This window comes from Vombatus ursinus, unplaced genomic scaffold (genome assembly GCF_900497805.2).
Source record: "Vombatus ursinus unplaced genomic scaffold, bare-nosed wombat genome assembly UNPS02015024.1, whole genome shotgun sequence".
NCBI lineage: Eukaryota > Metazoa > Chordata > Mammalia > Diprotodontia > Vombatidae > Vombatus > Vombatus ursinus.
In genome coordinates this window covers 409,371-424,249 of record NW_020954802.1, presented here as the reverse complement: position 1 = coordinate 424,249, position 14,879 = coordinate 409,371, and the positions used below count along the sequence as shown (strand labels likewise).

The window sequence follows — 14,879 nt, the reverse complement described above, 5'->3', positions numbered from 1 at the left end:
GAGTGTGAATCATAGTACTTCTTCCTGTCCTGCCTGGAGCCTAGACTCTCTGAGACTCCCCACCTCCCTCCAGGCACTGCCTGCCATGTTGGCTCACCTCCACATCCAGAACATTGCCAGGCTTCAGGCGGTAAGGATGGGCAGGCCTGTCTCGGCTCAGTGGATGGAGGCGAGGGTTGGGCTGGTATAGGAAGTCTTTTCCGCCACTTGCATTGATGAAATCCACTAGGACATTGTCCAGGGCGAAGAACATCCGTCTTAGGCGGGCAACCCCAGGGACTGCAGGACTTGGACACAGGAGCAAGCCAGAGGAGTTGGCTGAACAGACAGTGGAGCACTTTGGGGGAGAAAAGACATCCGAGGCTCCAGCATAAGGGGACGTGGAGCAGGGGGAGAAGATGTGGGCAGGAGGAGGCTTGGTACTGGTGGTGGCAGGTTGGGGGACTCACCTCCAGAAGCCCCGCCTCCAGCAAGGTACAGGTCTGGGAGGCCATAGTGCCCTGGGCAGCCTGGGGACGGCCCCCATCTTCACAGTGATGCTCAGCCAGCTGCTTTGGCTCTAGCTGTTGGGGCCCAGCTGGGGCCTCTTCCAGCCACACTGACAACTGGGGCCTCTGAACCACATCCAGATGGGTCCCCATCACCCGGATCACTCGTCCCCCCCTGTCCCAGGAGGGTCGACTGTCAGAGGGAGCAGTGAGTCCAGAGCCTCATTCTCACCCCCTCCACACCCCATCCTCCCCTACAGCACTCCCCTACCCCGCCTGGTGACACATCCCTTCTGCCTCAGCCATCGCTCCCATTTTTTCCCCACTCAGGCTGGGACCCCTCACTCCACAGGGAAGGCAGAAACCCAGCTCTGTTAGTCCAAAGTGGCCCTGATTGGGGCTGTCCCGTAGCCCTCATCCTCACCCCCTGAAGCTGACGCTGGGCTCAGCCGACAGGAGCTGGGGGTCGGGTTTGTAGGAGAAGTGGCCTTTGGCCAGCGTCCTCTGGGCCAAGTCGAAGACCACGCGGAGATCCGCCTCCCCAGGGGTGGCCCGGGGCCCAGTCAGGCATACAATGGCTTCAGGGCATACAGGCCCCTGGCTGCATGGAGAGTGTGAGTTCTTTGTGACTTGTTGCCTGAAAGATCTTGTTTTCTCCTCTTCCCTCCCCGCCCCCTTCCTGGACTCTAGCCCCACCCCCAATCCACAACCTCCCTAGGGGCAGAGCACTAGGCTGGACCCCATGAAGAACACTGACTAGAAGGACTGGCAGAGGGGCAGGTTGATTCAGAGAGGATCCCATTCAGATTTAGAAGGTCTTTAGTTAAACCCATTGATTTTACAGATGGGGAAACTGAGGCACGAAGAAAAAAAAGTCAAAGGATTGGCCTAGCAGAGTGAGTGAGTGGCAGAATCTAGGACTAGAAACCAGATCCAGGGCCCAGACTCTCTCATCTCCTGGAAGGTAGACCTAGATGTCCAGGCCACTCACATAAGGCAAGGCTCATCTCCCAGGAAGGCTCTGACGTTACTCTCTGTCAGAAAGTGTTGCCCGAAAATGGTGAGGAGAGTGCCTCCTGCCTTAGGGCCCTGCCAGGGACTCAGAGCACTCAGGACAGGGTCCTAGAGGACAAAGAACCAAAGGGAAGAGGGTCTCAGGGTCCTTCAAGCCCTTTGAGAGAGGCCAGAGAAGGGTGACAATGTGGAAGTGCCCTCCCATCTCCCTCCTCCCTTCCACCATCGATCTTCTCCACGCACTGCTTACATTGCCTTCTTTCACTCTTTCCTTGTCTCCTGGTAATCTGACTTCCATTCACTCATTCCATTTATTCCCCAAGAGTCTAAGCACCTACTGTGTATAAGGCAGTACTCTAATCCCCAGAATCACAGACTGTCGGAGCTGGAAGGGATGGAATCCAACTAGTATCTAAACACAAATCTCCCCTATAACACTCCTGACCAATGGGCAGCCAGCCTTAGCCCCAAGCCCACCACTCCAGGGAGAAGACACTTGCTACTTCTGAGGCAGTGCCTTCCACACTGTGAAACTCATGAAGTTTTTCCTTCCATCCAGGCCTCTGGCACACAGGAGGCACTTAACAAAGGCTTTTTGATCAACTGATTGATTGATTGCTCTTAAATCTACCCTCCATTGGTTATCAAAATGGTACCAAGGGCCAAAACCCCATCCCAGCCTTTCCACCGAACAACACAGCTCTTCATTTTGTCTTCTCTGTCTCTCTCAAAGGCAGCAGCCCTAACCTACACCTTGGAGCCACCCTAGACTCCAGCATTTCGTCATTGCCCCTCAATGCTTACCACCATCCAGTTGGTGGCCAAATCCTGTTTCTCTTTTCCACTTGAAGGCTCACCACTTGAGTACAGGCCCATATCATTTCACACATGACCTCACTGTTGGATGGACCTCCCCAATGCCAGTCTCTCTCCTTTCTAACCCATCAAACAGGATAGTATTTGTAAAGTGCTTAGCACTGTGCCTGGCACATAGTAGAAGCGCCCTACCCCCATCCTACAGACATCACTGTCTGTGTAGAGTTGAGGGGAAGGTAGAGGAAGAAAACTTGGGAAGCTGAGGGAATATGGGGATGGAGGGTAGATCTAGGGACTGACCTGGTAGGTGAAGAGCTGGGCAGACTGGCTAGGTGGACGGTTCTTGATGGTAACTTTGATGGGGCCTGTGGTATCCTTAGGGGCAGGTGATGTTACACATACTATCCTGGAGGGGGGGAGCGGGGAGGCTGCTGGAATGACCTGGGAGAGGATCAGCTCCCTCTCCCAAAAATGTCTAAGCCAGCACCGAGGTTAGCGGAGCAGGGAGAGGGGAGCACAGTCCCCCCCCCCCAACCCAGGGCCAAGTGAGAGCAAGGCATCTTCACCCACAATCAGATGCAGATTGACAGATGGATGTTGTGTTCCAAAGAAACACAAACACACACACATATCTATCACTACTGCCCTGCTCCCTTCTCATGGTCTGACCCCAAGGTCATTGTGCTTCCACTGTGTCATGTGCTTTCTCTCTTTCTCTCTCTCACTCTGTCTCTCTCTCTCTGTCTCTCTCTCTCTCTGTCTCTCTCTTTCCCTCTCTTTTTCTCTGTCTCTCTTTCCCTCTCTCTTTCTCTGTCTCTCTTTTCCTCTCTCTTTCTCTGTCTCTCTTTCCCTCTCTCTTTCCCTCTCTCTCTCTCTCTCTCTCTCTCTCTCTCCCTCCCTTCTCTGCTTCTGTCTTTCTCCTTGTCTCGTCACTCTTTTTCTTTGTCTCCCCCCCATCTGTCTGTCTCTCTTTTCTGTTTTACTTTACTTCACTCTCTCTGTTTATCCATTTTTTCCTCTTTCTTTCTCTTTTCCTGTGTCAACTCTCTACCTGGCTCTCCAATTCTCTCTCAGTCATTCAACAAACATTCCATGAATACCTACTGTGCTCTACGGGCTGGCTATACAGATGAATAGGACATCATCCCTCCTCTAGGAAAGCTTTCCTTCCAGCAGTCTTGCTCTGCCCAGTCTGTTTGGCATTTCAAATCCTCTATGATCTGGCCCCATCCTACCTTTCCAGCTTTCTTACATCTTACCAACCCTTCCTTCCCCCCCATCATCTGGATCCAGAGCACCCTCCTGCTCCCTCTCCTTGCTCCAGGGATGGCCACTGGCTGGCCCCCACCCTTGGACTTCTCTCCCCCATCTCCACCTCCTGGCTTCCTCCAAGTCCCGCCTTCTCCTAGAACCCTTTTCTGGGCCTCCTGAACTCAGGGGCCTTCCCATTGTGGTTCTAGCCAGTTTATCATTTCTCCACAGTGGTTTGCATGTTGTCTCTCCTGTCAGGCTATAAACTCCTTGAAGGCAGGGCCTACCTTTGGCCTTTTGCCTCTCTTTCTCTTGCCTATCCCCAGCCCTTTGCAGGGTGCCTGACACATAGTAGGCACTTAATTTATGCTTGTTGACTGACCATTGCTCCTTCTCTCTGTGGGTGGCATCTCCCTTCCCAGCTCTCCATCCCTCCTCCCCTTGACTTCTATTTCCACTCTGTCCCAAGCACCCCTCATCAATAGCCCCCTCACTGGGTGGAGATGCGGTAGAGGGTTGGGTCCAGGCGACAAGGCTGCCCTGCAACGCTCACAGCATCCGTCACATCCTCCAAGCGACTGCCCAGGTTAGAGCCCAGGATGGTGAGGACCACACCCCCCTCAGGGGGGCCTGTCAGAGGCTTGATCTGCGAGGAGCAGATGAAGACAAGTCAAGCCCAAGAAACTTGGGGGCACAATGGCTGGGTCAAAGTCCAGAATTCACCAGCCTTGGCCTGAGCTGGGGTTAGAAGTCAGGATTTTTTAAAAAATTTTTTTTTCAATGCAATTGAGGTTAAGTGACTTGCCCAGAGTCACACAGCTAGTAGGTGTCCAGTGTTTGCTGTGAGGTCGGATTAGAACTCAGGTCCTCCTGACTCTTGGGCCCTTGCTCTATCCACTGTAGTGCCACCTAGCTGCCCCTGAAGTCACAGGATTTGAGAGACAACTCTTCTGTTCACAGAGGAGTGACCTCAGGCCCAGAGGGGATAAGCAGCTTGCCCAGGTCTCATAGCTGGCAGAGTTGGGGTGCAAAGCCAGGGCCTCTGAGCCCAGAGCCAGCCCTTCTCACTGCACTGTTCAGGCAGGTTGGGGGTTTCAAGTGGCAGGGGGCCAAGCACTTGGACCTTAGGGATCTTTACCCTCTGCTAGCTTGCTGAGTTGCTTATGGGGTGGGGCAGAAAGGGCACAGCTCTTCCTGGAGGGGGGTGGGCAGAGTTAGGATTAGGGCCTGAGTTGAGGGAGGGTTATTGGTTGGGGCTGGGTTTGGGGTTTTGAACTGGGATCAGCTTTGGGGGTTAGTTGACGTTGCCTCACCAAGTGGATGCTGGGCAAAGGACAGAGTGACTCCACGGCTTCTGGTGGGCACAGGGGCCTATAGTTACAGGCAGGCCTGCCCTGGCCACACCACACACAGCTCAGATTCCTGGCAGCTGCCTGGCAGTGACTGCAGTCCTCATGGCCCACAGTGCAGTCGTATAGGGTCACTGGAGGTGGGAAGGGGGACGATGCTTAAGGTCTCTGAACTAAGCCCCTTCTCCATGGGTACCCCTTTCACCTCTAGCCCCCAGTAACTGCCTCCAGCCCCAAGGGAGCAAGGCTCCCCAGGGCTGGCCCTTGGCTCTGGGGCCCTCTTTCCCTGGGGCCCTAGCCACTCACCATATATGTCGGCAGCATTGTCCACTCTGTGAGTGTTGCCCCTGGTAACATAGATGGGCACTCGGAGCTCCTTCCGGGGAGGAGAGGGTCTGAACTGTAGGGGTAACCGTTGTGAGGGGGGATTGAGGGTGAAAGAGGATTGCAAGTGGGGGGAGGCTAGGAATGGGTCCCCGGAAGAAGACACTGGAAAGTTTCAGGGATAGGAAGATGGGAGGGAAGACAGAGAGGGTCATACCTGCTGAGCTTGGCACCAGATGAGTTGTGTATCACCGTCTCCCTCTTCCAGGGAGGCCTGTAGCCCCAGAAGGGCTCCTGGCAGCTCCAACCAGCAGTGATAGGAGGCTGCCTTGCTCTAGGCAAGAGGAGGCAACTCTGTGGGTTTTGTCACGCTCTTCCCTCCCTCCCTTTCTTCTCCATCTGTCCCCCCTCCACCCCACCCCCATACCTGGTAATGATGTAGATTCCGAACCCTCAAGGCAAGCCTGGTCTCCCAGCCCACAGGAACAAGGTGGGATGTGCCCAGACCTTCCACATGGGGGCAGAAATCAGGGCCCTTCATCAGGACGTCTGCCTGTGGAAACAGGCAACCTCAGTGGTGGGAAAAGCTCTTTCAGCTTTGCTGGAGGGGTAAAGGGTCGGGAAGGGAGGAAGGCAAGGGAAGGCTGGAGCAGATAGGTAGGACAAGTGTCTATAGAAGTGGGGGGATCGGCAGACATGTCAGCTGCACCCTCAGGCAGAAATTCAATGAGAGAGAGCCAAGGAGATGGGGAAGATCAAAGCTCTCTTGAGAAACTTACTTCCTGGGCATGGTAGACGGTCTTCTCCCCATCTGGGCACCCATCCCCATACACACAGAAGGCACTTTGGGGGCACCAGTGACATCGCCAGGGGCTTCTCACGCATGCACTGCACCTGGGCACAGGGGTGGGATTCAGCCCCAACCACTCTCGACAGGGGTCCTTCCACTACCTGAGGTGAGAAGGCTGAACCCCCGGAGGTGGGTGGGAGTGTCTGGCCCTGTGTTTCCCCAAGAGATAGCATGTCCTGATGTGAAAGGAGGTGAGGCTGGGCTATAAGGGTGGCCACAGTGGGGATGATAGCCAGGAAGGGGCAGAATGAGGGCCTAGGACTCACGGAGCAGCTACATCCAAGGCCCCAGTAGCCTTACAGTCATAGAAGGAGAAATTGGTGACAGCTACGGATACATCCTCAAACATCAGGGCCAATGGCACTGTGACATGATCTGCGGAAGGGAACATGGTTAGGGGTAGGGTTGGGGGGACAGTCTGCTCTCCCACCCCCTGTCCTCCTCTCTTGCTGTCCCCCCACATCCCCTCTGTCTCCTGGGGTACCATCTCTCTCTTACCTGTGCCCTCAGTATTGGGTGGCAATTGGTCCTGTGGGGGTGATTCACAGACTACCTGAGTTCCTTCCACGTAGGCCAGCGTCTCATAGTTGTCAAAGGCACAATGGAAATACTTGTCTGGCACCAAGGCTGGGAGCTGGGGCACCACCATGGTGACCTGAGGAGCAGAGGGCAGGGAGGAGAGAAAACCGGGAAGTGGGAGAGACACTAAGAGAATCCAATGCTGAGATTTGTCCCCCTAGCCCATAACCTAGCCCAGATTGACCTGGGTCACTTGGGAGCCCTGCCTGCCCCAGCTTACCTGGCCCTGCTCCTGGCGAGGCTGCTGGCTGGGCACCAGGCTTTGGATAGCCAAGCAGTGGCTTCCCTCAGGGGGTCCATAACTCCACAGCCACTGATGTTTCTGCTCAAATCCTGTACATTCCTCCTTCCTCACACACCTGCAGGCATGCACAGGGTGGGAGGGGGTGCCATGACAGGTAGGGAGAGGGGAGAGATAGGGCAGAGCACATCCATTCCAGGAACCTGGGCATACACCCTCTACTATGTCCCAGGCCTTCCCTTCTCTACCTACCCCCAGCTAGGCACTGTCCACTCCTCCTGACCTCAGTTTTAGCCAATAGGAAGAAGAAATGAGAATTTTGTAGGTGCAGGCCTTATGCAAATATGGATTCCCCACCACCTCTCCCATATGTACTTTCCTATGTCTTACAAGAGGCTTCTCTGGGCCCTCACACTATATGGACAGCTCTTCCTGGCCTGCCTTACTCTGGGCAGAGTTTATTGGGCAGAAAAGAGACTCAGGCCCTAGGTCTAGCTAAGGAGTCAGGCCTCAGTAGCCCCAGGAGACCATATTTGCCAGGGATCCCAGGCGGCGGCTGGGACAGGGAGGTCTGTAGAGACTGAGAGAGAAAGCTGCTGGGAACTTCAGTGGGCAGGGAGGGCTCTCTGGAGGAGGTGGTGGCAGCAGCCAAAGATGGGTACCCTTGGGACAGGCAAAGCGGACAGAGTGTGCCAAGGTGGCGAACCACCATGGCTAGAGTACAGAAAGGGAACAGACTGAAAGAAGGTTGGAAAGGCAGCTTGGGCCAGCCTGGAGGGCTAGGGGAGGAATTTGATCTTTTACCCTGTAGGCACGGTACCTAGGCATGGGGGTAGGATTCAGCCTCAATCATTTCTGTTAGAGCTTCTTCCTCCTACCCTAGATGAGAGGCCTGGGCCCCTGGGGAAGGATGAGGGCATCTGGTCCCTTGGTTCACAGGCCCTGGTGTGAAAGGGGGTGGGGCTGGCAGCAATGTTTTGAGTAGGGGCTTGGCATAGCCAGACCTGAGCTTGAGAAAGATTATGTTAGCTGCTGTGAAGGCTAGGTTGGAGTGGGGAGAGGCTGGAGGCAGGGAGAGAGAGACCTCTAGTCTAGGTGGGAGGTGATGAAGGCCTGGTCAGAGTGGAGAGGAGGACCCAGGAGTCGAGCCTGAGCCTAGGAGATGATGGTGTTTCTCACATAAATAGGCAAGTCAGAAGGAGGAGCTGTTTGGGGAGAAGAAAATGAGAAGCCAACCAAGAGAGATCATGTGTGTTTGTAGAGGGCCTCCATAACCAATGAGCTCCACCTTCCTCCGGTGTGGTTAGGGCCGGCCTATATCAACACAGGCCCTTTATGGGGCCTATATTCAAAAGGCCAAACGTAAGCCTATGCTGTGTACTATATATGTAAGCTGCAGCAGCCTGCTTGGTTAGGAAGCTCAGGCTTCCTGGTATCACCAGGACCACTGGTCCCCAGCTCTTCATTAGAGGGTGCTGCTCTGATCCCTCTATCCCAACACTCACCTGCCCTGAAGGACACACCAGCCACAGAAGGGGTCCTGGGCTTGGAGACAGCTGGGACAGTCAGTAAAATGTTGGCAGGAGGAGATGGGCACCTTGTTCACCTGTGGAAGAGGAGTCTCAGCTAAGTGAGAGGGGGACAGAGAGGCCCCAATGCCCTCGTCATCATCTCCCCACCCTGCCTCACTTGAGAAGTCGTCATGACGTAGAGATGGCTCCCGTTCCTGTCCAGGAGCAAGTCAGGGCTCACGGCAGTACCTGCGGGGCCCACGGGGAGGGAGCTATACAGCTGCCCTGTTGAGCCATTCAGGAACACCTTGGGGAGACAAGACCCGACAGCCGTAAGTAAGGAAGGGGATATCTGCGGGGAGAACAAAATGGAACATGAAGTGGAACCCTGCTGTCACTCTTCACAGCTCCAAATGCCCTTTCTGTACCGAGGGACAACAACCAGCTGCATCCTGGGAGAAAGAGTTTGGGGATGCTCTGGGCCCTGGGGCTCTCTCCATTACTTCAAGGACTAGAGTTGCCTATAAAAGTGTCACAGAAATACAAGGGATGATGGGGGAAGAATGGTGGTGGCTATCTGTCATGGCTGACAGCAACAACAATGACAATGGTGGCAGCAGCGGTGGGCATCCCGCTGAGTGTATCAAATCAGGGAAGGCAAAATCTTCCAAACAGCATTTTTGGTGGTAGCAAAAAAGTGGAAACAAAGTCGATGGTCAATGAGTGGTAAAAGGCTAAATTGATCGTCGCACATATGAATGTAATGGGATATTATGGCACCGTAAGAAATAATTCATACAAAAGATATAGAGAAACAGAGGAAGACTTGTAAGAAGTGGTGCACAATGAAAAAAGCAGAACCAGGAAAACAATATACTACAGTGATGCAAATGGAAAGAACCAAAAAAAAAAAAATGTTTTGTCATTCCAATGGTCAAGCTTGGCCTGGAGAAGAGATGAGAGCATGCACCTCCCTGCTTTCGTTGAAGAGGTGGGGGGATATAGGTGCGGATCATTGCATATGGTATCAGACTTGGCCAACGTTTCGGTTGTTTTTTTGTTTTTGTTTTTTGTTTTTTGTTTTTTGTGAGGCAATCGGGGTTAAGTGACTTGCCCAGGGTCACATAGCTAGTAAGTATCAAGTGTCTGAGGCCGAATTTGAACTCAGGCCCTCCTGACTCCAAGGCTGGTGCTCTATCCACTGTACCACCTAGCTGCCCCTGGTTAGTTTTACAGAACTGTTCTTTATTCTTTCTTTTGAAATCATTGTTACATGGAATGGTTCGCTGGAGGGGAGAAGGGAGGGATATATTTGGAAAGGAAAGTGATGATATCAAAACAAAAGACATACATTAAAAAACCACTCGGGGCCAACTCATTAAGAAGGCCTTTCCTGATTGCCCAGGTCGTAGTTATGCTATGTTCTTCCTGAAATGTCTTCATATTTACTTACTCATGTATATGTTACATCTCTTCTTCCCCAGCCATAGTCAGGAGAACATGAGGGCAGGGAGAGATTCCTTTGTATATCTGGCTGGTAGCAGAGTGTACCACTTAAGGATACGTTGCCTGAACTCATTCTTCAAGGGTTGGCATACTCTCACCCTATCACACTCTCTTCATTCCAGTGACTCTGAATCCCCAGTTGTTGTACAAACCTTATTCCTCATCTCCATTTAAAAACAATCGGTAGCATTTCTTTTTGCTTTAAGGTTTGTAAGGTACTTTATATATATTATCTCATTTGATCCTCAAATCAAGGCAGTGAAATAAATGCTATTTTTATCTCCATTTTGCAGATGTGGAAACTGAGGTTAAGTGACTCGCTCAGGGTCACATTGTAAAGTGTTTGAGGAAGGATTTGAATCCTGGTCTTCCTAACTCGAGTCTAGTATTCTATGCACTTCACCACCTAGTTGCCATTTCCTGTTCCTTTGCTTTCATCTCCCTCAACCCTAACCAGCACCCTACCCCACTCCCACTCACTGTCTCACTCCAAATCTATCTTACCCTGTGCTCTCTGGAATACCTGCTCCATCATTAACATAACATTGCCTTCCTCTTAAAACCTTTTCCTTTTCTACTCCCTCTGTCTTCTGGTTCTCACTGAATACTGGCTCCCTCCTCATGATATAGTTTTCCTAGCAACTCCTTCCAGCACTGGTTGAACATTTACTCACACTGCCCCTTTCCCCCCTCATTGGTCAAATGGGAGTTATAATATTCTGTATTCCCCAATACCAGCTCCAGGTTCTCCCTTAACCACCATCACTCAGTAACCTCATCTCCTTTTACCATCCCTCAATCCATATTTCCCACCCAATCAAGATTCTGGTAGCTGTTGTCTATGGATGCCCAGATCACTCTCTTTCCTTCCTCAGTGAGTTCAGGGCTTGGCTTATAACCTTTCTCTACTTCCCAACTCCTACCCTCATACTAGGGGACTTCAACATATACAGAAGACTCCCTCAAACACCCTAACTTCCAAATTCCTCAACCTATTCATTTCCCATGACCTCCACCCCATCTCAGCTACACACAGACATAGATGGCCATACCCTTGTTCTTGCCATCACCCACAAATGTACCACTTCCATGCTCGTGAATTCTGAAACTCCTTTGTACCCCCCAAACAGGCAGGCAGCTTCCCCCTTTCCTTTTCAGCATCTTTTTGTGTGCTGTCTTCCTCATCAGATTGCAAGCTTCTTGAGGGCTCAGACTGTCTTAGGGCTTTCTTTGTATCCTAAGGACTTAGCACAGTGCCTGGCACATAGTAGGTGCTTAATAAATGTTTACTGACTCTTAGTTGAGAGTCTTATGTCTTATGACCCCCTAAACCCTGGTCTTCATCCTTAGCCTGACCTCCAATCCTTTCATTCCTCAATTTTTTTCCCATGCCATCACCACTGCAGTGGTCTACGTTCTCTTCCCTTCCCTATCTTGACCCCTTGGTGAACCAGTTGAACTCTAAACTCAAATCCCTTGCCTATCACTCCTTATCCTATCACTGATCGTGCTCTGCCAAGCCTCAGTTTTGGATTATTTCCATCAACTGCTGCCTTTGATCTCTATTCATGTCTTGGGTCATGTCCTGCCTGGGTCCCATACAAATTTATGTTCTATCATCTCAACTGGGCCCTCTCTACAAGACAATCATTTTCAGATCCTTAATATATTGGCGATCCCAGTCACCACAGAAATTTTCTAAACCTCCCCATTCATCCTCAAGTCTCCTATGGCTCTTCCTCCTTCCACTGACTCAGCCATGAACTTTGCCTCAATTTTCCCTAAAAAAATTGAAGCCATTTGTGGAGAATCGGTTTTTTGTTCCCTTCTCCTATCATCTTCCTGCACTCAGGGTCTTCCCCTATTATCTCCTTCACTTAGCTCCTTGCCAAAGAGAACCCCTCTATATGAACTCTTGATCCTATTTCATCCTGTCTTCTCTAGCAAATTGACCCTGTATCATCCCCACTCTCTCTAATCTTCACTCTTTTTTTTTTTTGGCAATTGGGGTTAAGTGACTTGCCCAGGGTCACACAGCTAGTAAGTGTCAAGTGTTTGGTCCGAGGCCAGATTTGAACTCAGGTCCTCCTGACTTTAGGGCCGGTGCTCTATCCACTGTGTCACCTAGCTGCCCCTAAAATATGTTTTCTTGGTGTGTGTGTGTGTGGTTTTTTGTTTTTGTTTTCTTTTGGTTAGGCAATGGGGTTAAGTGACTTGCCCAGGGTCACACAGCTAGTAAGTGTTATGTGTCTGAGGTCACATTTGAACTCAGGTCCTCCTGAATCCAGGGCCAGTGCTCTATCCACTGCACCACCTAGCTGCCCCTTAATCTTCATTCTTTCTGGATCCACTGGTTTCTTCCTGCTACCTACAAACACACCCACCTCTCCTCTATTCTCAAAAAAAACTTTCACTCGATCCAACTATCCCTCCTGGATATCTTCCCGTATCTCTCTTTCCTTTTGTGGCTAAACTTCTTGAGAAAGCTGTCTACAATCCATGCCTCTACTTCCTCTCTTCTTACTTGTTTCTAAGCCCTCTGTGTATCTGGCTTCTAACCTCATTATTCAATCGAAAGTGATTTCTTGCGTTTTCAAAAGTTACCGATGATCTCTTCATTGTCAAATCAAATGACCTCTTCTTGACCCTCATCGTCACCTCAGCCTTGGACACTACTGGTCCTTCTTTGTCTTCTTTGTGATCTTCCAGATCACACCCTCTAACCATAGGTGTCCCTCAGGGTTCCATCCTGGGCTCCCTTCTCTTCTGCCTCTAGACCCCTTCACTTGCTGAGCTCATCAGCTCCCATGGATTTAATGACCATCTCTGTGCTGATGATTCTCAGGTCTGATCTCTGCTGACCTCCAATCTCCCATCTCTAACTGCCCTTCAGACATCTTGAACAGAATGTCCTGTAGACATATCAAAATCAAAATGTCCAAAACAGAACTCATTTCTCTTCCCCTTCCCCCACTCCCAGCCCTCCCCTCTTCCCAACATCTCTATTACTGTCGAGGGAACCATCATTCTCTCAGTCATCCAGGCTCCCACCCTGGATGTCATCTTCAAACCCTTACCTTTTCTAACCTCCAATTGCCAACCTATCATCAGGTCCTGTCGATTGCACCTTTGTAACATCTGTCTAATACTCCTCCTTCTCTCCTCTGACACTGCCCCAACTCTGGTCCAGGTGCCTGGACTACTGTAATAGCTGCTAGGGTGGGGTGGAAGGGTCTGCCTGCCTCCAGTCTTTCCCCACTCCAGTCTATTTTCCAATCAGTGGGCAAACTGATCTTCCTGAAGTCCAGGTCTGACCATGTCACCCCCACCCCCAACCCAAATTCAATCAACTTCATTGGCTCCAATATCAAATATAAAATCTGTTTGGCATTCAAGGCCTTTCAAAACCCAGCCTCTTCCTACCTTTCTAGTCTTCTTATAGCATCCTCCCCTTGATGTACCAGAGACCCGGCCTTTTTGCTGTTGTCTGCACGGTCCACCCCATTTCTTGACTCTGGACAGTTTTGCTGGCTGGCCCTCATACCTGGAATTCTCTCCTCCTTCATCTAGGCCCTCTGGCTTCTCCCATTTCCTTCAAGGCTAAGCTCAAATACTACCTTCTACGGTAGATTTTTCCTCGGTTTCCCCTATTGTTAGTGCCTTCCTTCTCACTCTGAATAGAAACTATGTTATGGTTTTGCCTTTCTTTGTATCTTTGGTGCTTAGCAAAGTACTTGGCATCTAGTAAGCACTTAATAAATGCATGGTGATAGCCTGTTGAGCTGAATTATATCCCTACAAAGGCAGGTAGGTGGCACAGTAAATAGAGAGCTAGGCCTGGAGTCAGGAAGACCTGAGTTCAAATCTGACCTCAGTCACTTACTAACTGTGTGACCCTGGGCGAGTCATTTAACTTCTATCTACCTCAGTTTCCTCAAATGTAAAATGGGGATAATAATAGTACCCACCTCCCAGGGTTGTTATAAGGATCAAATGAGATAATATTTATACAGTGATTGGCACATAGTAGGAATATTTATTTCCTTCCTACATACCTGGGAAGCTGTCTTTGTCCTTCAGAGGATAACCCCAACGTCTGTCAAATACCCTTCAACTCAAGGAATTAAGGGTGAGAGCCTTGTGTCTATGTTTCAGTTCTGACCCAACACAGGTCTGCAGAAGGCTACACACACAAAATCCTAGCAGAGAGCCTCAGATCCTTAAGAAGATCCTACACAGTAGAGGACCCCAAGAAATACTTGGTGAATGAATGATCCTACAATTTGCACAAAGCTATCACCCACTTAATGGCGTCCAAGCTCCCTTCCCACTCCAGAGTTGGGATCCTAAGTGTTTCTGAAGGCCAGAAATCAATGAGCAGCCCCACCCCACCTCACCTTCTGTGTACTTATATAGGGCCTATATAAACAAGACAGGTAGTCTCATTGTAGAAAAGACATCAGCCTTGGAAATCCAAAGCATTGTTATCTACTTTGGCTCTGCCACTAATATGCTCTGTACACACTTCTCTATTCTGAGCCTCAATTTCCCTAGCTGGAAAATGAGAAGGATGAGCTCAATGACTAGATCGCCTCTAAGGTCCTTTCTAAAAGGAATAATCTAGTAGTCTATAAAGATTCTTACCTCGAACTCTACCCCACCCCCTAGGTTTGCACAGGCCTGGAATTTGTGTATCAACTTCAGTCCTAGTTGAAGTATCTCACCTTGTGTAGCTGGCTCTGGGTGTCCCCCAGGAAGATGATAGTGTGCCCGGCTTCTTCGAGAGCAGCAACAGCACTGAGGTGGGGGATGCTGGTGAACAGGGGCTCTGCCTCCAGTGGCTGGTGGCTGGCAATGGGACTGGGCGTGTGCTCGTCCCCGCAAGGGTATGAGTCCGGGGAGTCCTGGGGGTAGGGGCCCAGGGATAGGTCAGGAGAGCCTTCAGGCCCA

The 14,879-nt window shown here is 50.9% G+C and overlaps 1 protein-coding gene across 4 annotated transcripts in view; it reads right to left on the bottom strand.

The window, feature by feature from the left end:
* The window catches only part of PLXNB3 (plexin B3), a 49,116-nt gene that overhangs the window by 25,143 nt on the left and 9,094 nt on the right, over window positions 1-14,879 (bottom strand). For 3 of the 4 annotated variants that reach the window (XM_027845783.1, XM_027845785.1, XM_027845786.1), the window contains 17 exons: window positions 14,654-14,833; window positions 8,602-8,775; window positions 8,418-8,518; window positions 6,892-7,030; window positions 6,591-6,747; window positions 6,359-6,467; window positions 6,022-6,136; window positions 5,670-5,795; window positions 5,460-5,576; window positions 5,225-5,318; window positions 4,883-5,052; window positions 4,064-4,215; window positions 2,619-2,724; window positions 1,480-1,610; window positions 913-1,089; window positions 450-663; window positions 98-337 (listed from right to left, as the gene is read on the bottom strand). In XM_027845783.1, the coding sequence (XP_027701584.1) occupies window positions 98-337; window positions 450-663; window positions 913-1,089; window positions 1,480-1,610; window positions 2,619-2,724; window positions 4,064-4,215; window positions 4,883-5,052; window positions 5,225-5,318; window positions 5,460-5,576; window positions 5,670-5,795; window positions 6,022-6,136; window positions 6,359-6,467; window positions 6,591-6,747; window positions 6,892-7,030; window positions 8,418-8,518; window positions 8,602-8,775; window positions 14,654-14,833 (2,502 nt within the window). The remainder of the gene's footprint in view (window positions 1-97; window positions 338-449; window positions 664-912; window positions 1,090-1,479; window positions 1,611-2,618; window positions 2,725-4,063; window positions 4,216-4,882; window positions 5,053-5,224; window positions 5,319-5,459; window positions 5,577-5,669; window positions 5,796-6,021; window positions 6,137-6,358; window positions 6,468-6,590; window positions 6,748-6,891; window positions 7,031-8,417; window positions 8,519-8,601; window positions 8,776-14,653; window positions 14,834-14,879) is intronic. The other variant, XM_027845784.1, reaches the window with a different exon arrangement.